Genomic DNA, 22,073 nt, shown 5'->3' on the forward strand with positions numbered 1-22,073 from the left:
TAATGCAATAAACAACCTCTTAAAAATTACTTTTATGACTCTAAATCAAGGGACCAGACCTCATGGTACAATCATCAAATATTTAGTGTTATATTTTTTGCACTGCATTTTAATTGGAATTTACACAAACTGGCATGTGTTTGGAGGCTAATCAGAGAAGAGGACAGGCTCACCTTGGCATTTTAAACAGGTGGAATTAGACATTTTTGTAAAGTCAGGAAAGGCAGAACCAGAATCAAAGCATGGCTGAAATAGTCTTTGGCTCAATAAAAGGATATACTGTAATTCCAAAAAATGACAGCTACCTTTAAGTGCGGGCCAAACCAATGTATGCCTTCCAAGCACTGATTTATGACTTTACCTGTAACCTGTCTCCCTGAAAAGTATAAAAACAAACTATAACCCAGCCACAGCGAGTCCACTTGCTCAAGCCTTCTTGGGCGTTGCTCCGGGTCATGGTCCTCAAATTTGGCTCAAAGTAAATTTCTGTAACATTATTTTACAGAGTTTGGCCTTTTTTCCGTTAACAAGGGTAGGGGACAACCTCCTTGAGATATTGTTGGGGGAATTTCCTGCTCTCAATGCAAGGCTTGTGGCTTCTAGAATCCTATCAGTTGCTCTCCTGCTGTGGACTACAGCGTCCTCAACCACAGCCAAGTAGCAGTAAAGTCTCTGCAATAGCAGGCAGTCTAGGCAGATTACCTAAACTCAAGAAAGCAGTATCTGTGTTTTTACAGGAATGGCCTTTGGACATCAATGTACTTTGGGAAGAAATGTGTGAACAATGAGTATAAACTGTAACTCTGTACACCAGTCCAAGGCTTGGGCGGATGCGTTATAACACAGCACATAACTAGTTGAGATTCTTGTGCACAACCTGTGTGGAAGGACAACAGTGCAATATGCAAATCAACAGTGGACTGATCGGACTTAACAGGACATGGTATCTCACGAGGTCCTTTTGGGCTAGTAATAATACCGTTTATGGAGCCAAGATTTCTGTACATCATCACCTTATCCAAAGTAGGTTATTGTCCTCATTTTACAGATGAGGGTCATATTCACACTATTAGTACGAACAAGTGGCTCTTGACTGAAACAGGCGCCTGTGTGTTTCTAAGATTGGTGCCCTTCCCCGGCATCTCACGGCTGAGATAAGCTCTCCGTCACTTTTTCTTTGGATTTTGGAAAGGAGCGGAATGTTACAGTTACAGAGCATATGCCACTTTCCCAGTTCAGGATTCCAGACCCAGGGGCTCGCCTTCTGTGTTAGGACGTGCACATCTTTATAACGCTGAGGGCATCAAGAATCGTTCATTTGCTGGGTTGGATCAGACCAAGACCAGAGCTGTAGTCACTACAAAATCCCAGCATAACTACCCGTCACCGCTCACTAACCGCGGCTCAGTTCGGCTCTGTTGGCTCTCACTCTCCGAAAACAGAAAACAGAGCCTAGAGGCTCTGGGAGATGACGTGTTCCCGGCGCGCCGCGAAGTCCGGAAGCCAAGGCGGCAGACGCGAGGCGGAGGCGGGGCCTGAGGTGGGCCGGGCGTTGTTGGAGGCGACCCAGGAGAGACGTCAGAGCTTGAGGCGGGAGCTGAAGCGTGGGGCGGGGCCTCCAACCCGGCGCCGGCCTGTGGTGAAGCGGGGCGGGCCGAGGCGCGGCCTCCTCACCGCCCAGCCTGCCACTGACGCTGTTGCCGGCAGCCGGTAGAGCCCGTGTCTGTCCCGTCCGCGCGGCTGCCGGCTCCTGGAGCTGTGGTTCTCTCCCTGCCTCCTCCCCGGCGTCAGCTTCGGCCACCCCCTCAGCCTTCAGCGCCGCAGCTGGCGCCGCCGCCCGACCCGCAGGCCGCCGCGGGCCGCGGAGCCCATGAAGGCGCGGGCCCCGCCGCCGCCTTCGCGGCGTCGCGGTCGTCCCGGAGCTCCCCTAGCTGGCGCGGGTATGGCCACGGCATGAGCGTGCAGCTGCCGAAGGAGCCGGAGGAGAAGGCGGTGTCGGAGTCCGAGGCGGGAGCCATGCCGGAGAAACGCGCGGGCGCGCAGGCCGCGGGCAGCAGCAACAGCAGCAGCAGCTGGGTGAGCGCGGGCGCGGCGTGGGATCGCCCGAGTCCCAGGGAGGCTGGGTGGGGTTGCGTCTGGGGCCCGCGAACCCAGTGCGCCGGGCAGGGGACTCCGGCTCTCTCGGGAAGCCAGTCTTTTTCTGGGTGAGCCTAATTCATCACTAATAACAGGCTTTCCTAGCGGCTCCACGCCGCTAGACAAAACTTCAGGTGATTTGGTTATTGTTTCAAAAGGCGCCATACATATGACTATATGCAGTGAATGTGAGTAGTAATTTGGTTATTTCACAGTTCTCCATCCCTGTGACAGTTGATGCAGTTTTCATGGCGCAGTTGCGCCCAAAGCTACGCAGACAACCGGTAGGGAGTCTTCCGAACCAGATTCGGTCCTACACTACCAAATAGTAGGCTGGGAAGTTGGCAGTGAAGGTTGGGAAGCGCGTTCCTGCTCCTTCCGCATTGTCCAGGCGTCCGAGGAGCTGTCGCGCCAATGGGGAGCAGTTTCAGGGGAAGCCACCGATCTCAGGACCGGCTAAGGAGCAAGTTCAGGCTGGTCTCTTTCTCCAGTTTTACTTGAAATTGAAATGGTTTCTGAGAGCAGGACAGGGAAGCCCCTATGTAACTGGCCTGGATTCAGCAGAACAGGCCTTGCCGGTTGTGCTCTGGTTTCGGACAGTGGAATACTAAGCATAGAGTGTCTGTCGTTTCTTCAAGGCCTAAACTTAAGGATTTGTTGGGGTTTATTTAGGACTTGGAATATAGAAAATGTTACAGTGAATACAAACTGACACCATAGAAAAGTTTTTCCAGAGATAAATATACATTTTATGAAAAATATATGCGATCAGCTTTAGGTTTTTAGCTTTAGGTTTTGCTTTAATGCAAATATGCATTAAATGTGCATATTTGGAGATGTGAATCCGCATTAGTAGAATTGAGAAAGCCTGTGAAGTAGAAGCAGCAGTAAGTAATACGGAGCCAGCAGAGCTACTTTCTAGTCCTGGTTCTACCGAAATAATGCCCACTAGGGGAAGGGTATTATTGCCACTCAGTGCTTAAACTGAAATGCGCACTTAGTAATGTTGAAGGCCCCTCCCAGCCCAAATGACTCCTTATTTTTGAAAAAGCGTTAGGGGCCCCTCATTTCGAAGATAACATCTCTGTAATATAGAAAGTATATCTTGTCGGGGGAGAGAAGTTGTATAGAATTGGTTTCTCTCATTTTGATTTTGATTAAGTAGACTTGTCCTCTTCCTGCCCCCTAAACAAAATTAAACCACCAAATCCTTCTTTCTGTCTTCCTTAAATTGATGGACAGCAATTAGTAACCAGTGGCAAGCTAGTAATCAGAGAGATAGCTTCCTTCATCCCTTCCCATACCTATAACAACCAGAAAGTCCAGCTAAGTTTACCAGGTACAGATTTTAGGTTTTTATCCTATCCTTTGCATTCCTGTGGTTCATTTCTTCAGCATTTTTGACCTCTCTCTTTTGAGACTCTTGCTTACCCTTCTACATTGCTGACTAATGTGATCTACCATGAAAATGATCCTTATTGCTGTCCTTAATTTTTTTCATTGGCTCCCTATGTCTTGCAGAATAAAAAATAAACTGGCAGGTTGAAACATTGTTAGCATAGTGATTAGGTGAGCATGCTTGGAATCCCAGTTTCCACCTTCGTTACTGGTGCAACTTTGGGTAAGTTGCATACCTTCTAATTAAAAAGAGTATTTACCTTATGGAATTGTGAGGGTTGCTGTAACCTGGCACCTAGTAAGCCCTTTCATATTATCTGTTATTACTTATCAGTGTTTTTTGCAAGTATAAATTGAATGGTCACAATCTACATAGGTGATCCCCTGACTGTGATAAAAGAATTTGTTCTCTCCCATTTCTTAATCTAGACAGGAACTAGACCCCTACCTAAAATTTAAAGTTGCTTGGCCGGGCGCGATGGCTCAGGCCTGTAATCCTAGCACTCTGGGAGGCCGAGGTGGGCGGATCGTTTGAGCTCAGGAGTTGGAGACCAGCCTGAGCAAGAGCGAGACCCCATCTCTACTAAAAAAAAAATAGAAAGAAATTGGACAGCTAAAAATATATATAGAAAAAATTAGCCGGGCATGGTGGTGCATGCCTGTAGTCCCAGCGACTCGGGAGGCTGAGACAGGAGGATCCCTTGAGCTCAGGAGTTTGAGGTTGCTATGAGCTAGGCTGATGCCACAGCACTCACTCTAGCCTGGGCAACAGAGTGAGACTCTGTCTCAAAAAAAAAAAAAAAAAAAAAGTTGCTTATTTTATGTGCTTAGAGCAGGAACTTTTGAGAGATGTTTTTTACTCAAAGAAATCTAGGCTTAATTTATTCCCCAGCTTCTTCTCCTTTATATCCTGGTGCTAATCTGCTAATTTTGGGCACAAGTAGATTCCTGCCCAGTCTTCCCTTGTCTCTCCGAGTGTATGGAGTCGGTATTGATAAACTGCAGTGAATACTGAGAAAGTTTTCTTGGTGTTTGCTGTAGTTAGTGAGATAACTAGCATGGGCAGGTGGCAGTGCTTTTCTGAGTGTGTGGAAGCTGGGAAAGCAGTGAATGCCTGTAATCATATATGTTCATGTCATATACCAGTGCCCTCGAATTATGCATTTTTCCCACTTGCAGTTTCTGTCTAATATCACTTCCAGGTGCCTGTCCTACAGTCCCCATGACTTTATTTGTTTTTAATGTGTTGGAATTTCCTTATAGCTTGGTTCCAGTGACACTCAATGGTTTTCAGATGCTACTAACAGTCACAGGGATGACTGCCCAAGTACAGGGAATCAGCTGACAACTTTTGTCTACCTTGTTTGGCAAAGAGATGTATTGACTTGAAAAAGATACTGGCAAAGAGATGTTATGATCTCTTATTAGGGTGTCAACTCTGAAATCATTTCCCTCTAGAATAGGGAGGTGTGTATCAATAAGCTCTTGTTTTATCATACTCTCTTTGCTCTAGCCCTCCCTAAATGTGCACGCACATGCACACTTTCAGTTGTTTTATCAGAATTATTTGTATATCATTGAATGTAGATTTGTCAGTACACTTATCCTTCACAACCAGCTGAAGGAAAAGTCCTTAATGGAATTATTTACCCTTCAGCATTTGATGAGAATTAAGGATTTGTTGCAAAGACATACATTTCAGATTGCTTATGGACTCTAAGAAGCCAATACTTGGAGACCAGTTAAGGGCACTGATGTGGGGCCTCCGAGAATCAGTGTTTCTCTTAAGACATTTGATGTCTCTTGAGTTCATTTTCCTTAGACTGTTTCAGAGGGGACCCTGTGAAGGATAATGTTGATTTTGAGAACAAGGTTATTATATAGGCAAAATGGAAATAATACTGAGGGGTAGCTTCTGTTTACAAAAAGGCTAAAATGACTAGGTATGTTTTGTTTGTAAAGAGTGAAAGGACTTAGGGACATATTAGGGGAAAAAAATGTAATGATCATTTTTCAGTTTTTCCTTAACACTGTTAGGAACCAGTATGATCATTTCAATAAAAATAAAATAGTACTGGGACATTGGCATAGCCAAAGTCTGTAAGTAAATTACAGCAGATAAGGGGAGAAAGCAAAAGCATTTATAAGCAGTCGATATGTTGCAGTTTATAAGAGCAAATATGTCATGCATTTATGGCAGGAACATTTGTATTTCCTGTTTAGAGTTATGCAACTCTTTAGTTAATTCATCATCTTTAAGCCCAGCCTTTGTCATGACAAAGACTTGTTGCTGTTGTGTTGTTCTTAGGCCTGGTATAGGCAAAATTTTGTAGACCTTGCTTCTTAGGATATTTGAGCATCCTTTCTCACCATTTTTCTTAACTAGATTAAGTCTTTCTAGACAGGGACTGCAGCTGTGCATCTTTGAATCTGAAATAGTCCTTTAGGAGGTGATCAATAAATATTTGTTAATGAAGAAATAAATCAATTGAGCCTTAAATCAGTAATTATGCTTATCAGTGAGATTTAAGGTGTTGGCTTACTTTTGTATAATGTGCTTTGGTTGGCCTTATAAAACAAATTGGAGAGTTCTGGTTGCTTCTATTCTCTGGAAGAATTTGTATAAGATTGGTAATACAGTTCCAGAACTTTATAGTTCATGACCTTTGGGGGGTTATTTAGTTCTGAAACAATTCAGGTTTTCTATTTGATTTTCAGTTTTCTTCCGTTAGTTGTAGTCAGTTGTATTTTGCTAGGAATTCTGTCTTTTTTTTTATCTAAAATTTCAAATTAATTGGCATAACCTTGTCCAGAATAACTTTCTCTTAGATTCTTTTTACCTTCTGTAAGATCCTTAGTCTACTTTTTCATTGCTGATATTGGTAATTTGTGCCTTATCTTTTAAAAAAACATTTAATTCTTTAGGATCTTTTGGAAGAGTATTCACAAATATTGCAAGTAATGATAATTTTATGTCTTATTTCTATATTACATGAACTAGAATATCCAGGAAAATGTTTAGTAATAATGGTAAAACTGCACACAACCTTCTCTGCATAACAGGATACATTAATTTTTTTCACTGTTAAGGATCTTGTTAGCTGTATGATATAAACATGCTTTATTACCCTATGGAAGCATTTTTGAAATTTCTCATTCATTTTCTTGCATGTCTCTCCTTCCCCTCCTTCTTTTCCCTCCCGTTCACTGTCTCATAGAACTTTGACAAGTGGGTTGTGAAATCTGAGATGTGCTATGGAGAAAGAGGTTATAGCATAGCAAGGTCATTGTTCTGACTGAGAATTGGAGACAAACCTATCCTTAACAACGTATAATCAACTATAATAAATAGCCTTTTTTAACCCTGCAAAAACGTATATATGAAGTTGGATCAACTTTTTATTCAGCTGCCTGATATTTTGATAGTTTTGTATTTGCTTGTCTTTTTAAAACAGTTTTATTCAAGTATAATTGACATAAAATAAACTGTATGTATTTTGTGTCTATGTGTATACCTCTGTCTTTATTCACCCTTCCCAGACAATCATTTATCTACCTTGTGTTACTACATATAATATTATTTTGCATTTTCTAGTTTTATATGAATGGAATCATATACCATATCATCCTTTTTGTTTGGGTTTGTTCAACCCAGTATAAATTTTTTGAGATTTTTTTCAATGTTCTTATGTAAATCAGTAGCTCATTCCTTTTTATTGCTGAGTAGTATTCCATTATATGGTTGTACCACAATTTGTTTATACATTGACCTGTTGATGGACATTTGAGTTATCACCAGTTTTGGGCTGTTGCAAATAAAGCTGCTGTGAACATTTGTGTACCAATCTTTGTACAGAATATACTTTGTTTTAAGTACATACTTTGGAGTGGAATGGCTGGGTCATCTGGTAGATGTATTGTTTAATTTTTTAAGAAACTGCCAAATTGTTTGCTAAAGTAATTGTACAGTTTCACATTGCCACTAGTACTGTATGAAAATTCCAGTTTGTCCACATCCTTGCCAACACTTGGTCAATTTTAGCTCTTCTAATAGTTCTGTAGTGGTATCTCATTGTGCTTTTAATTCGTACTTCCTTATGGCTAATTACATTCAACACCTTTCTATAAGCTTATTTACCACCTGCATTATCCCTTTTGGCAAAATGTTTGTTCCTTTTTTTTGCCTATTTTTTTGTTTGTTTGTTTTTGTTTGTTTGTTTTCCTGTAATTAAGTTTTGAGAGTTCTTTGTATGTTGGATTCAAGTCCTTTCTCAGATGTTTTGCTTATGGTTATATACTTTTTCTCTATGGTTCATCTTTTCATTCTCTGAGCAGTGTCTTGAAGAGCAAAAGTTTTAAATTTTGGTGAAATTTATCAACTTGTTCTTTTGTAGACCATGTTAACCCAATATCACAGGGACTTCTGTTTATGCTTTTGTAAGTTTTATGGTTTTAAATTTTACAAATTGGTTTTATGTTCCATTTTGATTAATTTTTTTAATATGGTGCAAGGTACGGACAGAAGTTCATTTGCTTATGGATCACCAGTTGTGTCGTTTACTGAAAAGGCTATTCTTTTTTTTTTAGACAGAGTCTCACTCTGTTGCCCGGGCTAGAGTGCTGTGGCGTCAGCCTAGCTCACAGCAACCTCAAACTCCTGGACTCAGGCAATCCTCCTGCCTCAGCCTCCTGAGTAGCTAGGACTACAGGCATGTGCCACCATGCCTGGCTAATTATTTCTATATATTTTTAGTTGTCCAGCTAATTTCTTTCTATTTTTAGTCGAGATGGGGTCTTGCTCTTGCTCAAGCTGGTCTTGAACTCCTGAGCTCAAACGATCCGCCTGCCTCGGCCTCCCAGAGTGCTAGGATTACAGGCGTGATCCACCGCGCCCGGCTGCTTTTTTCTTTTTTTTAAGAGACAAGGTCTTGCTCTCTTGCCCAGGCTGAACTACAGTGGCATAGTCATAGCTCACTGCAGCCTAAAATTCCTGAATTAACTGAAGCTATCCTTACGTCTCAGCCTCCTGAGTGGGGACTACAGGTATGTGTCACCACACTCCATTAATTTTTTTATTTTTTGTAGAGATGAGATCTTACTGTGTTGCCAAGGATGGTCTCAAACTCCAGGGCTCAAGCAGTCCTCCTGCCTTGGCCTTCCGAAGTGCTAGGATCATAGGTGTGAACACAGCATCCAGCGGATTACTGTAGCTTTATAGTAAGTTTTGAAATTGGGAAATTTGAGTTCTCCAATTTTGTTCTTTTTAAAGATTTTTTTGGCTGTTTGGTGCTCTTTGCAATTCCACATGATTTTGAAGATCACCTTTTCCTTTCTGCAAGAAAGTCATTGGGAATTTGATAGGGATTATATTGAATCTGTAGATCACCTTGGGTAGTACTGGCATCTTAACAATATTAAGTCTTCCTGTGAATATGATTGATTGTCTTTCTATTTATTTAGGTATTTTGAAATTTATTTTCAGCATTGATTTGTAGTTTTCAGTGTATAAATTTTTCACATCCTTAGTTAAATGTATTCCTAGATATTTTATTTTCTTAGATGCCATTGTAAATGAAATTACTTTCTTAATTTCCTTCTTGGATTGTTTATTGCACATGTATGGATACACAACTGATTTTTGTTGATCTTGTATTCTTCATTTTTGTTGAATCAAGGTGTTAGTTCTAATAGCTTTTCTGTGGCTTCTTTGGAACTCTCTATATGTAGGATCATGTCATCTGCATGAGAGTTAGTTTTACTTCTTTCTTTCCAATTTGGATACCTTCTCTCTCTCTCTCTTTTTTTTTTTTTTTTTTTTTTTTGTCTAATTGCTCTGGCTAGAGCAACTTCCAGCACAATGTTGAATAGCAGTGGTAAGGGCAGACATCCTTGTCTTGTTCCTGATTTTAGGAGGTAAGCTCTCAATCTTTGATCATTGAGAATATTAACTATGGGTTTTTAACAAATTCGTCTTAACATGTAGAGGAAGATTCCTTTTATCCCTAGTTTTTTTAATGTTTTTGTCATGAAAGGGTGTTGAATTTTATCAAATGCTTTTTCCCATTAATCGAGATGATCATGTGGTTTTTTCCTCTTCATTTTAATGTGTTGTATTACATTGATTTTCATATGTCGAACTATCTTTGCTTTCTAGGAATAAATCTCACTTTGTATTGCATTTGGTTTGCTAGTATTTTGTTTAGGATTTTTGCATCAGTGTTTATGAGGTATATTGGCCTGTATTTTTTTGATAGTGTATTGTAGTTTCTTTTCTTGTCTGACTTTAATATTAGGGTAATGCTGGCCTCGTAGAATGAGTTAGGAAATGGTCTCTTATATTTTCTAGAAGAGTTTGAGAATGATTGTTCAGATGTTTGCTAGAGTGAAGCCATCAGGTCATGGACTTAGTTGGGACATTTTTGATTACTGTGTCAATCTCCTTACAAGTTATAGGTCTATTCAGATTTTCTATTTTTTTATGATTCAGTTTTGGTAAATTATATATTTCTAGGAGTGTGTTTATGTCATCTAGGTTATCCAATTTGTTGACGTATACTATACTATTCTCTTAGAATCCTTTATATTTCTGTGAAATTGTTGGTAGAAATGTCTCCTGTTTCATTTCTGATTTTTAAATTTGTATCTTTTTTGGTCAATCTAGCTAAAATTTTGTCAATTTTGTTGGTATTTTCAAAGTACCAACTTTTATTTCATTCATTCTCTGTGTTTTACTATTCTCCATTGTATTTATCTCTGCTCTAATCTTGTTTCTTTCTTTTAGTAGGTTTCAGTTTGGTGCACTTTTCATTTTTTAGTTTCTCAGTAAAGTTACGTTTAGTGATTTGAGATCTTTCTTCTTTTTAAATGTAGACATTTACAGCTATAAATTGCCCTCTTAGCACTGCCTTTGCTGCATCCTATAAGTTTTAGTATGTTGTGTTTTTATTTTCATTTGTCTAAGTATTTTCTAATTTCCCTTGTGATTTCTTTTTGGTCTATTTGTTGTTTAATTTCCACATATTTGTGAATTTTCTAGTTTTTCTTCCATTATTGATTTAGAGCTTCATTCCTTTGTGATTGTAAAAGATATTTTGTATGATTTAAATATTTTTAAATTTATTGAGACCGTTTTGTAGTTTAATGTATATTCTATCCTGAAGTTTTTGTGTTCTGCTCTTGTTGAGTAGAGCATTCTATATATGTTTGACAGACTTAGTTGGCTCTTAGAGTTGTTCAAGTTCTCTATTTCTTTACAGACATTGCCAGATGTTCTATCTGTTATTGGAAATGATGTATCGAAGCCTCCGGCTATTGTTGTAACCCTGTTTTTTCATTCAATTCTTTTAGTATTTGTTTCATATATTTTGGAGCTCTATTGAATGCATATATATTTATAGTTGTTATATCTTCTTGATAAATTGACCTTTCCATCAATATATAATGTCCTTTTTAAAGTCTTCTAACAGTTTTTAAAAAATCAAACTACTTAGTTGAGATATGATATGTAAAAAGCTGTACTTACTTAATGTGTACAACTCAGTGAGTTTGGGGATAAGTATATACCTGTGAAACCATCACTACCAAGGCCATAGACACATCATATCCATCACCTCCCAAAGTTTCTTACTGCCCTCTTTATTATTATTGTTGTTGTTGTTATTATTTTCCTTGTGGTAAGACATTTAACATAAGATCTACCGTAGTAAATTTTAAGTATCCAATTTGCTAACAGTACAATAAGTCATTGTAGTTTATACATAACAAGTTTTACATATTGTTAGTTATAGGCATTGTGCTACATATATCTCCAGAACTTATTTATCTTACATACCTGAAACTTTGATTTCAAATTATATTACAAAGTTATCAAAACAGTGTGGTACTGGCATAAAAACAGACACACAGAGCAGTGGAACAGAATAGAGAGCTCAGAAATAAAACCAGACGTGTATGTTCAACTAATCTTTGACTAGGGCATCAGGAATACAAAATGGGGAAAGGATAGTCTCTTCAATAAATGATGTTGGGAAAAGTGGATATGCGATACAAAATGATGAAATTGGACCCTGATTTTACACCATACGCAAGCATCGCCTGAGGCTTTTCCTTGTTTTTCACGACCCTGACAATTTTGACAAGTACTGGTCAGGTGTTTTATAGAATGTCAGTTGGGATTCATCTTGGTGTTTTTCTCATGATTGGACTGGAATTGTAGATTTTGGGGAGGAAGCCCACAGAGGTGAAGTACTGTTTTCATCATATCATATCAATGGTACATATCACTGTTGGTGTTAATTTTGATCACCTGGCTGAGGTATTGTCAGGCTTTTCCACTGTAAAATTACTCTTCCCTTACTCCTTCTCCCCCTGCCCCCATACTGTACTCTTTGGAAGGGAGCCACTATGTGCAGCCATACTTTTGGAATGAGAAGTTATACTCCACCTCCTTGGGGGCAGAATGTCTACATAAATTATTTGGAATTCCTCTGCATGGGAGATTTGTTCTCCCCATTTGTTTGTTTAATCATTTCATCAACATGAACTCATTTATTTTATACTTTGGATTATAATCCAAAATTCAGTACTGTTCTATTTCCTTGTCAGATTGTTCTAGCTTTGGCCATTGGGAGCTCTTTGACATACACCCTACACCCAATCTTTATTTTATTTTTATTTTTAAGCCCTTATTCTGGCACTGCGACATACTCTAGGCTCGGCTCCTCTTATGTATTTCCTGCCCTAGTCCCAGAATTAGCGATTTCTGCAGGGAGCCCTGTTTCCTTTTATTTTGAAACCAAGACGTCACACTAGATGTGCTTATTGCTATTGAGGGTGTCAATGCTTTTAGACTCAATCAGGTGACAGAACAAAGAAATATGGATGTATAATACACATAGATATTTCTGTTCTGTTTCTGACCATCTGTATCTATAAGCAGCTAAAAATGAATTCATAATGATATCTCCAACTCTAATCCATTATCACATGATCATTCTAATTTCCTCCCTGTGTTTATTTGTAACCTTCCACTCCAGCAATGAGAAAACTGACTTCCACCATTTGCCATCCATTTTTGTTCAATTCCAGTATACATGCATAGTGGTTTCAGAATTGTTAACCTGTACTTCTGTGGGGCACAACTTTATCAGAGTACAGTGCTTATGGTCAGTTTTTTTCTTCAGTCCTACAAGGCTGCATTAATTTCCAAAGTTACTTGGATCACCACCTTCTCCCCCACCCCCTTCAGTGAGATTGTTTCATGCATTTGTAATACAATTACATTGTTTTGTTACATTCTGCATCCTATCCACGGATTCCATGACCTCCTAAATATTTTTAAAAAATTAACATGTACTGAGGTTTACTCTTGTTCTCTGAAGTTCTGTTGGTTTTGACAAATGCATTGTGTCATTCATTTACCTAGGATTACAGTATCATACAGAATAGTTTTACTGCCTGAAAAAAAATCTCCTCTGCTTCACCTATTTAACCCTACCCCCTATGTCCTAGCTACCCCACTGATCTATTTACTATCTCTACAATTTTACCTTTTCCAGAATGTGGTGTAAATGATATCATAGGCTTTGTAGCCTTTCAGACTTGCTTCTTTCACTTAGCAATAGATCCATCCAGCTAACAATGATTGTTTTTAAAATTTGCATTTTATAAAATGAACAGTGACATATAGTAGGCCCCTACCCCCCACTTTTTTTTTTTTTTTTTTCAATTAGGGAATTCATTATGTAATTTAACAAGAAGTTTGCTGGAAAGACATTTCCAGGATTGATCCTTGATTTAGCATCAAAGACCCAGGTTCTTCCAGTATATTCACTTATCCAGCTCTCAAGATCTTAAGATGGCTCCCATAGTTCTAAGCTTCACACACAGTAGCAATGTTCAGAGGCAGAAAAGGAATCTCTCTCCTCTTTTTCCCCTGTTGTGTTTTTAAATTGAAATATTCACATGTAAAATTCATTGTCTGAAAGTGTACAATCCAGTTGTTTTTAGTATATTCACAAGGTTGTATAATTATCATCATTATCTAATTCCAGAACATTTTTCTCTCTCCAGAAAGAGCCCCCATACCCATTAGCAGTCACTCTCGGTCTCCCTGTCCTCCCAGGGCCTTTGCCCATTTTTATATTGTCATTTTATTAGTGACTTGTCAGAGCTCTTTATATGTTCTTGATTCAAGTCCCTTATCAGATACAGGTTTTGCAAATATTTTCTTTCAATCTGTGGCTTGTCTTCATTTTCTTAAGAGTGTCTTTTGCAGAGCAGAAGTTTTTAATTTTAGTAAAGTCCAACATAACTTTTTCTTGCATGTACTGTGACTTTAGTCTTGTCTCTATAAACTTATGAAACCATGTGACCAAGGTCACTTATATTTTCTCCTGTTATCTTCTGTTTGTGGTTTTGCCTTTTATTTTTAGGTTTGTGATCTATTTTGAGTTACTGGTTTTTATTTTGGTAAAGATATATAACATCAAATTCATAATTTTAATCATTTTTAAGTGTACAGTTCAGTGGCATTAAGTATATTCACATTGTTAGGCATTCATTATCACTGTCCATCTCTAGAACTTTTTCATCATCCCAAACTGAACTCTGTACCCGTTAACCAGTAACTCCCTAGCCCGTGGTAATCACTGTTCTACTTTCTGCCTCTATGAATTTGGTTACTCATATAAATGAAATCCTATGGTATTTGTCTTTTTGTGACTGGCTTATTTCACTTACCACAGTGTCTTTAAGGTTCATCCATGTTGTAGTGGTCAGAATTTCCTTCCTTTTCATGGCTGAATTATATTCCATTATATGTACCATATTTTGTTTACCCATTCATAATTTGATGAACATTTGGACTGCTTCCACTTTTTGGCTGTTGTGAATAATGCTGCTGTGAACATGGGTATATAAAGATCTGTTCAAGTCCCTGCTTTCAGTTCTTTTGGATATATACCCGTATGAAGTGGAATTGCTGGGTCATAGAATAATTCTACTTTAAATTTTTTGAGGAACCACAGAACTGTTTTCCTTAGATGCTGCACCATTTTATATTAATTCCTACCAACAGTTCGCAGGGGTTCTAATTTCTTGCCTGCACTTTTAGTTTTTTAAAAGAAATTGTAGTGGCTATGTTCTGAATGTGTCCCCCCCAAATTCAAGTGTTTGAAACAATTCCCAATGCAGCAGTGTTTGGAAGCAGGGCCTTTTGGGAGGTGTTTTGCAAATATTTTCTCACATTCCCTGGGTTCTCTGTTCACTCTGTTGTCTGTTGGTAATGTCCTTTGGTACACAAAAACTTTTCATTTTGATGAAGTCCAGTTTATCTATTTTTTTCTTTTGTTGCCATATCCAAGAAATCATTGCCAAATTCAATGTCGTGAAGCTTTTCCCTATGTTTTTAGTTTTTTCCAACAGTTTCATAGTTTTAGCTCTTTTAGGTTTTTGATCCATTTTGAATTAATTTTTGTGTATAGCATCTGAAAAGGCTCCAACTTCATTCTTTTTAATGTGGCTATCTAGTTTTTCCATTAGTGTTTGTTGAAAAGACTGTCCTTTTTCCGTCAAATGGTCTTGGTACCTTTGATGCACATCAATTTGACCATATATGTGAGTGTTTATTTCTGGGCTCTTTATCCTATTCCATTGGTCTCTATGTCTGTTTTTATGCCAGAACCACACTGTTTTGATTACCATGCCTTTATAGTAAGTTTTGAAGTCAGAAAGTGTGAGACCTTCAACTTTATCAAGATTGTTTTGGCGATTGGGGTCCCTTCAGATTCCATGTGAACTTTAGAATGGAGTTTTCTATTTTTGCAAAAAATGTCATTGGGATTTTGATAGGGATGGCATTGGTTCTATTAGATCACTTTTGGTGGTAGTGACATCTTAACAATATTAAATCTTCAAATCTATGGACAGAGGATTTTTTTTTTTACATTTGTTCATACCTTCTTGAATTTCTTTTAGTAGTATTTTGTGTACAAGTTTTTCACCTCCTTGGTTAAATTTATTTCCAAGTATCTTATTCTTTATGATGCTATGGTAAATGGAATTTAAAAAAAATTATTTTCAAGTTGTTCATTGTTAGTGTATAGAAATGCAGATGATTTGTGTCCTGCAACTTTGTTGGATTCATACATTAGCTCTAATAGTTTTTATTAGTGTGGAATCTTTAGATTTTTCAACTTACTAAGATCACATCATCTGTGAACAGAGATAATTTTACTTCTTCCTTTCTGGTATCCTCCTGCTTTAGGAAAGCCATCTTTGAAAGACACAGAAGAAAGGGAAGTATCTATGATAAAAGATGATGATACATCCATACAGATTAAGACCTGTTGCTTTTAAACACAAACTCAAATGTAAAGAGCCAAGAGCAGCCACAGGTCTACATTTGTCTTTGAGCTTCCTGTCACATACAAGGTACTGCAGGATACAAAGTGCAGGATCTTGTGTTTTAACTTGATAATTTTCTGAGCATATTGGAGGTTAGATAGTAGGTCAATAAAAAGGTCCCTAGCGTTATATACCACCCATCTTTGGAAATAGTAAACACTAATTTTTTTTGTTTTTTAATTTGAGGAATGAATACTGTATTGCTTGAGAAGGAAAACTTAAGGTAAGAGAAAGAAAAAAAGGACATCTAAACTGGAAAGGAAGAACTTAAATTGTCCCTGTTTATAGATGACATGATCATATGTGTAGAAAACCCTAGCAATTCCACCAAAAACTGTTAGATCTGATAAATTCAATGAAGATGCAGGATACAATATCAACATTCAAAAGTCAGTGGCGTTTCTGTATACTAATTATGAGGAAAAAATCAAGAAAACAAATTAAATACAAAGAAACAAAATATTAAATCTATGAAAGGCAGTATTATAAGGGAACTACATACTTGGATTTAGCATTTTTCTTTAACCTAATATTTTATAAAACAGTAGAGTCAAATGAATTTATTTCTTTTTGCTTTCATTTTTATGGAATGTTTGTATATACATAGAAGCACACAGACCTTTTTTAAAAAATTACAACTACTATATGAATATATGAAAGTTGTAAAATATTAAAGAAATAGGCACAGTAGCTTATGCCTGTAATTACAGCTACTTGGAAAGCTGAGGTGGGAGGATCACTTGAGGCCAGAAGTTAGAGACCAGCCTGGGCACCATAGTGAGACCTTGTCTCTAAAAAAGAAAGAAAGAAAAAAAAAATTAAAGGAACACACACACACACACACACACACACATATATATTCTGTTTTCCCTAAGTAATTAATCACATGGTTAGAAATTTAGACATTTGGCGTATGCCACAGTATTAGCTTTCATGTCGGGGAAAAAATTGGCATATGTTTTTATACATATACATTCATAGGTAAAAACATACTCTTACATAAATAAGAGTATGCATATTATCTTTATCTTTTTCTGTGTCATTTTATGTAAATCCACATTCTTTTAAATAGCTTTTTCAGTATCTCATTGTATGAATGTAGCATAATTTTAACCATTCCACTACTGATAGACATTTATGGAATTTCTACTTATTCAAAATTATTGCCATTAATTTTTTAATTTTGTAATACTTTTAAACTGATGGAAAAGTTGCAAAACTAGTAGAGTTCCTATATATCCTTCATGCAGCTTCCTCAAATGCTAACATCTTCTATAAGCCATGGTATTAATTATCCAAACCAGGCTATTAACATTGCTACAGTACTTCAGTCTACATATCTTATTTGAATTTTACCACTTTTCCCATTTTTTCCTGGTTCAGGATCTAATCAAAGATTTCACATTGCCTTTAGTTCTCATGTTTCCTTAGACTCTTCCAATCTGAGACAGTTCCTAAGACTTTAACTTTTTAAATTGTTTTTAAAGATGCGGTCTCACTCTGTCGCCTGGGCTAGAGTGCAGCAGTGGCACGATCCTAGCTCACTGAAACCTCAAACTCCTGAGCTCAAGCAATCCTCCTGCCTCATCCTCCCAAGTAGCTGAGACTACAGGTGTGCACCACCATTCCTGGCTAATTTTTCTATTTTTAGTAGAGATGGGTCTCACTATTGTTGAGGCTGGTCCTCCTGCCTCAGCCTCCCAGAGTGCTAGGATTACAAGTGAGGTACCATGCCAGCCTGAAAGTTAATTTCTAGCAGTGGTGCAGCAGATAGGTCCCAGTTCTGAAGGAATGCCAAAGGAGTTATAGACTGAATTGTACCAAGCATAAGATGGAAAACATAAGATAAAACACTTACTTGGAATAATTTTCTACAAGATGTCATCTTTGTCATTGATCTTCCTAACTTAAAAAAAAAGATCTTTTATTAGGGAAGTTTTTATACACACAGGGAAACATGCAGTGACACCCCCTCCCCCAATATACCTCTCACTCTTCTTCAGTAACTGTCACTTTCACCCTTACTTTCTTCGTCTATTGCTACTCCTCTCCTTTGGTTTTATTTTTTTTGCTGTAGATTTTAAACCAGGTTCTAGATATTATCTCATTTCACAAGTAAATATGTTAGTATGTATCTCTAAGAGATAAGGACTTTTAAAAAAACTAACTTCAATACTGTTATTACAATGAGTGTTACTCTTAATATTCGCTAATATTCAGTCCATTTTCAAGTTTCCATGATTGTCTCAAAATTATCTTTTTTCCAATTAATGGTAGTCAAAATCCAAAGTCCACTTATTACTTTTGGTTAATATTTTAAAAATTTATTTTAATCAATATACTGTGTAATTCTTTTTTTTTTTTTTTACCCATGCCATTTCTTTGTTGAAACTGGGCCATTTGTTCCAAAGATTTTTCTACATTCTGGGTTTTGCTGTTGAAAATGAAAGAACAGAGAAAAAATATTAGTCTCAGAAGAGATCCATGCTGCTGTCAGTGGAAAAACTCAAACTCTGTAAAATAATTTTAAGAGGTTTATGCTGAGTCAAATGTGTGCAGCTGTGGCCGGGGGAAACATCCCCTCAAGAGGTCTTGAGAAAATGTGCCTTATGCGGCTGGGTTGCAGTTTGGTTTTATACATTCACAGAGATGGGAATTAATCAATACATGGAAGGTATGTATTGGCCCTGCTAGGAAAGGCAGGGCATCTTGAAGCAGGGGTTTACAAGTCATAGGTGGGTTTTAGGGATTCTTTAGTTTGCAGTTGGTTGCAAGAGTTAAGCTTTGTCTAAAGACCTGGAGTTAGTAGAAAGGAATGTTTGAGTTAAGATAGAGGTCTCTAGAATGCTTGAGTTAAGTTAAGGGAGTCTATCTGTTATGTGATGCTGTATGGGAATCAGGCTAGATAGTAAGCCACATTATACCTGGCTAATAAAATCCTGTTAGTGAGATTTTATCGTTTGTAGGTATGACTCACCAGGTCTCTTAGAAAGGAATTTGGACAAAAGAAAAAAGATCAGAGTTCAGTCCTTACCACTAATGTATTGCCAAGTGCTTTACCTATAGTGGGGTAAGAGAAGGGCTGTTTGGGGCGGATCATTGAACAAAACAAGAAAAAAATCCTTTCCCTTGTGGCATTTACATTCTACAGGATGTAGGCAATAAATAAAAATAAATTGTAAAGTTTGTTGGAAATCCTCTAGAAAACAATAGGGCATAATAAAGGGATAGGGAGTTGTAGGACCTTGTTGGACATGTAAAATGTGTGATTGAATGCAGTGGGAGCCAGGGAGGGTGGATGAGAGGAGGAATCGGACCTGAGTTATATTTAAAAGGTTCACTCTGGCTACCATGCAGTGGGTGAAGGAGCAAGGGTTAGAAGCAGGGGTCCTCTTTAGAAAGTTACACTGTAATCTAGGCAAGAGAGGATAGAGAGAGGATTGGACCAGGGGAGAGCCAGCCAGTGAGAGAGGAGGTAGGCATGAGGGCAAGGTTTCTGACTCCAGCAGCTGGAAGGACTGAGGAGGAAGGAGGGTAATGTAGAGGGTCTCCATCACAGGCAGAGCCTGAATAGTTGCCTCCATTTCCATTCACTATTCTGTTGGTGAAGGACTGGCAAAAACTGGTACTCTTTGCAGGTTGTGCTGGTTTGTTAAGGGCCTTTTGATTTTTTTTGAGTTGTTAGGTGCTTGAATGGTTCTTTTCTTTTTCTTTTAAACTTTGTACTTTCCATTTTGCAAACATTTTGTTATTGAATGGCTTTAAAAAACTGCTTATTATTAGACATTGAGAAATTTACAAGTTTGAATATTTAATAATTGTATTTAATACTTGACTCTTGAAAAATTTCACAGCTACAAAAATTTTAAAGTATTTTTATTTATTTTTTTAATTTTTTAATTTTATTTATTTATTTTTTTTGAGACAGAGTCTCACTCTGTTGCCCGGGCTAGAGTGCCATCGCATCAGCCTAGCTCACAGCAACCTCAAAGTCCTGGGCTCAAGCAATCCTTCTGTCTCAGCCTCCCGAGTAGCTGGGACTACAGGCATGCGCCACCATGCCCGGCTAATTTTTTCTATATATATTTTTAGTTGTCCAGATAATTTCTATTTTTAGTAGAGACGGGGTCTTGCTCTTGCTCAGGCTGGTCTTGAACTCCTTAGCTCAAATGATCCACCCGCCTCGGCCTCCCGGAGTGCTAGGATTACAGGCGTGAGCCACTGTACCCAGCAAAATTTTTAAAGAATAGTACGATGAATGCTTATCTTCCCTTGGTCTAAATTCAGCAATTAACATTTTGTGACATTGAAGTTAGAAAGTGTATATACACCAATTTTTTTCCAAGCCTTTTGACAATAAGTTGCAACATCAAGAATACCTAAGAGATCTAACATTAATGCCATAGGATTATCTAGTATGTAGTTCTTTTTGTATTTTTCCTGTTTTTTCCTTTTCATGCAGGATCTAGTCCAGGAGTACTACTTTGGTCATTCTATTCTCCTTTAATTTGGACTAGTCTCCTTGCCTTTACTTTGTTTTTTGCCATTGACATTTTTAAGGATGCCAGGCCAGTTGTCTTGTAGACTGTCCAACAATCTGCATTTGTTTATTTCTTCATGAGGAGATTCTAGTCAAAGCATGCAGATGTACATATTGTCTAAGAGTTGCAAATGTATGCACATGGGAGTAGTGTGGGTTTTACAAAGCCTTTTGTAAATATCGCCTCCATTTACTACCAAGTATTAGCAAAACACCTGATCTTCAATAAGCATTGTTACATTGAAAGAAATTTTAGATTTTTATCCCTGGAAGTCACAGACTGCAGAAAACTAGCAAATTAGGCAAAGTCGTTAAAATAAAAGAGAAACAGAAGGCTGGATTTTGACACCTTTAGATATATGAAGTATGTTTTGAATTTGACCTAGCTGCCGGTATTTAAACTATCTGTGCTGCCTCTGAGGCATTTGAGTATGTGACCCCCATACCCATCTCTCTTATAATGTGGCTAAAGAAACTTCAGTCCTAGAGAGGTTAAGTTGCTGAGGAACACATAATTAGCAAGGGACAGAACAGTAGGTCCTCAAACCTCAGGTAATTACCCAGGTAATTTTTTACCAAAGCTTCAGTGATTTGCATTTATGGGAAAAATACGAAGTATAATATTAGCACCTTCAATGATTAAGGGAGGCGAAGTCATCAGGGATACTACAGATTGAAATTTTATCTTAAATACTATAGGTAGATCCTAAATTTATTTTATACATTTTTATATACCATTTAAGATGATATTTTATATCTCTTTGCTATTTTTCATAATAACTTTTTTTCTTTTTTAGGTACAAGGCTTTGGCCGACCAAGTGTATACCATGCTGCTATTGTCATCTTCCTTGAATTCTTTGCATGGGGCCTACTGACCACTCCAATGTTGACTGTAAGTATTGCTGAACTGGGTTCTTATTTATAAAAGTGTTCTTAGCCATACATCCCCAGGTCTCTATGTCTAGGTATGTGTTTGGGAATAGCTCTTGATGGTGATTTAAGACTGCTTATTTCATTGGGTTGTTGGTACTGTGTGGTTTGTGAACCACCTATGACAAAACCACCTCATTAGATATTCCTGGGTAGCACTGCATTCCCACTGAACCAGAGTCTTGGGGGTGCTGTTATACAAATGAACTGTGTATATTTAGGAAAATCTTTAAGATACCCTATAGGAAATAATTGCAGAGCATTGTTGAAGTTTGTAACTTCTTTATGGGGATGATAATGGCCTTTGACTTAGGATTTTACTAAAATAGGAGATTGGTAGGTAATTTGTAGCAATAAAAGTAATGTAAGAATGTCCATATTTCCATTTTGATAGCTTATGTACAGCCATTTCTTCAGAGGTGGTATTGAATTTCCTAGCAAGAACTTGGATGTTTGATATTATGGTGTGGTGAGAGGGAAGAAAGATGCCAAAGAAAACATTAGGGGGCTTGTAACTTACACTTAATTTTAATAAAGATGTTTTAAATTGGCCTTAAGTTTCAGTTGTCTTAAATTATTCTTTTAAAATCATTGGTGGGCTGGATGCCGTGGTGTGTGCCTGTAGTCCTAGCTACTCGGAGGCTGGGGTGGGAGCCCAGAAGT

The 22,073-nt window shown here is 37.8% G+C and overlaps 1 protein-coding gene across 1 annotated transcript in view; it reads left to right on the plus strand.

Moving 5' to 3' along the window:
- The first annotated feature begins 1,667 nt into the window (after window positions 1–1,667).
- Window positions 1,668–22,073, plus strand: part of MFSD14B (major facilitator superfamily domain containing 14B) — a 65,958-nt gene continuing 45,552 nt past the window's right edge. The window contains exons 1-2 of the mRNA XM_069476289.1: window positions 1,668–2,076; window positions 21,277–21,372. Coding sequence (XP_069332390.1) covers window positions 1,954–2,076; window positions 21,277–21,372 — 219 coding nt within the window. The 5' untranslated portion in view covers window positions 1,668–1,953. The remainder of the gene's footprint in view (window positions 2,077–21,276; window positions 21,373–22,073) is intronic.

This window comes from Eulemur rufifrons, chromosome 7 (genome assembly GCF_041146395.1).
Source record: "Eulemur rufifrons isolate Redbay chromosome 7, OSU_ERuf_1, whole genome shotgun sequence".
NCBI lineage: Eukaryota > Metazoa > Chordata > Mammalia > Primates > Lemuridae > Eulemur > Eulemur rufifrons.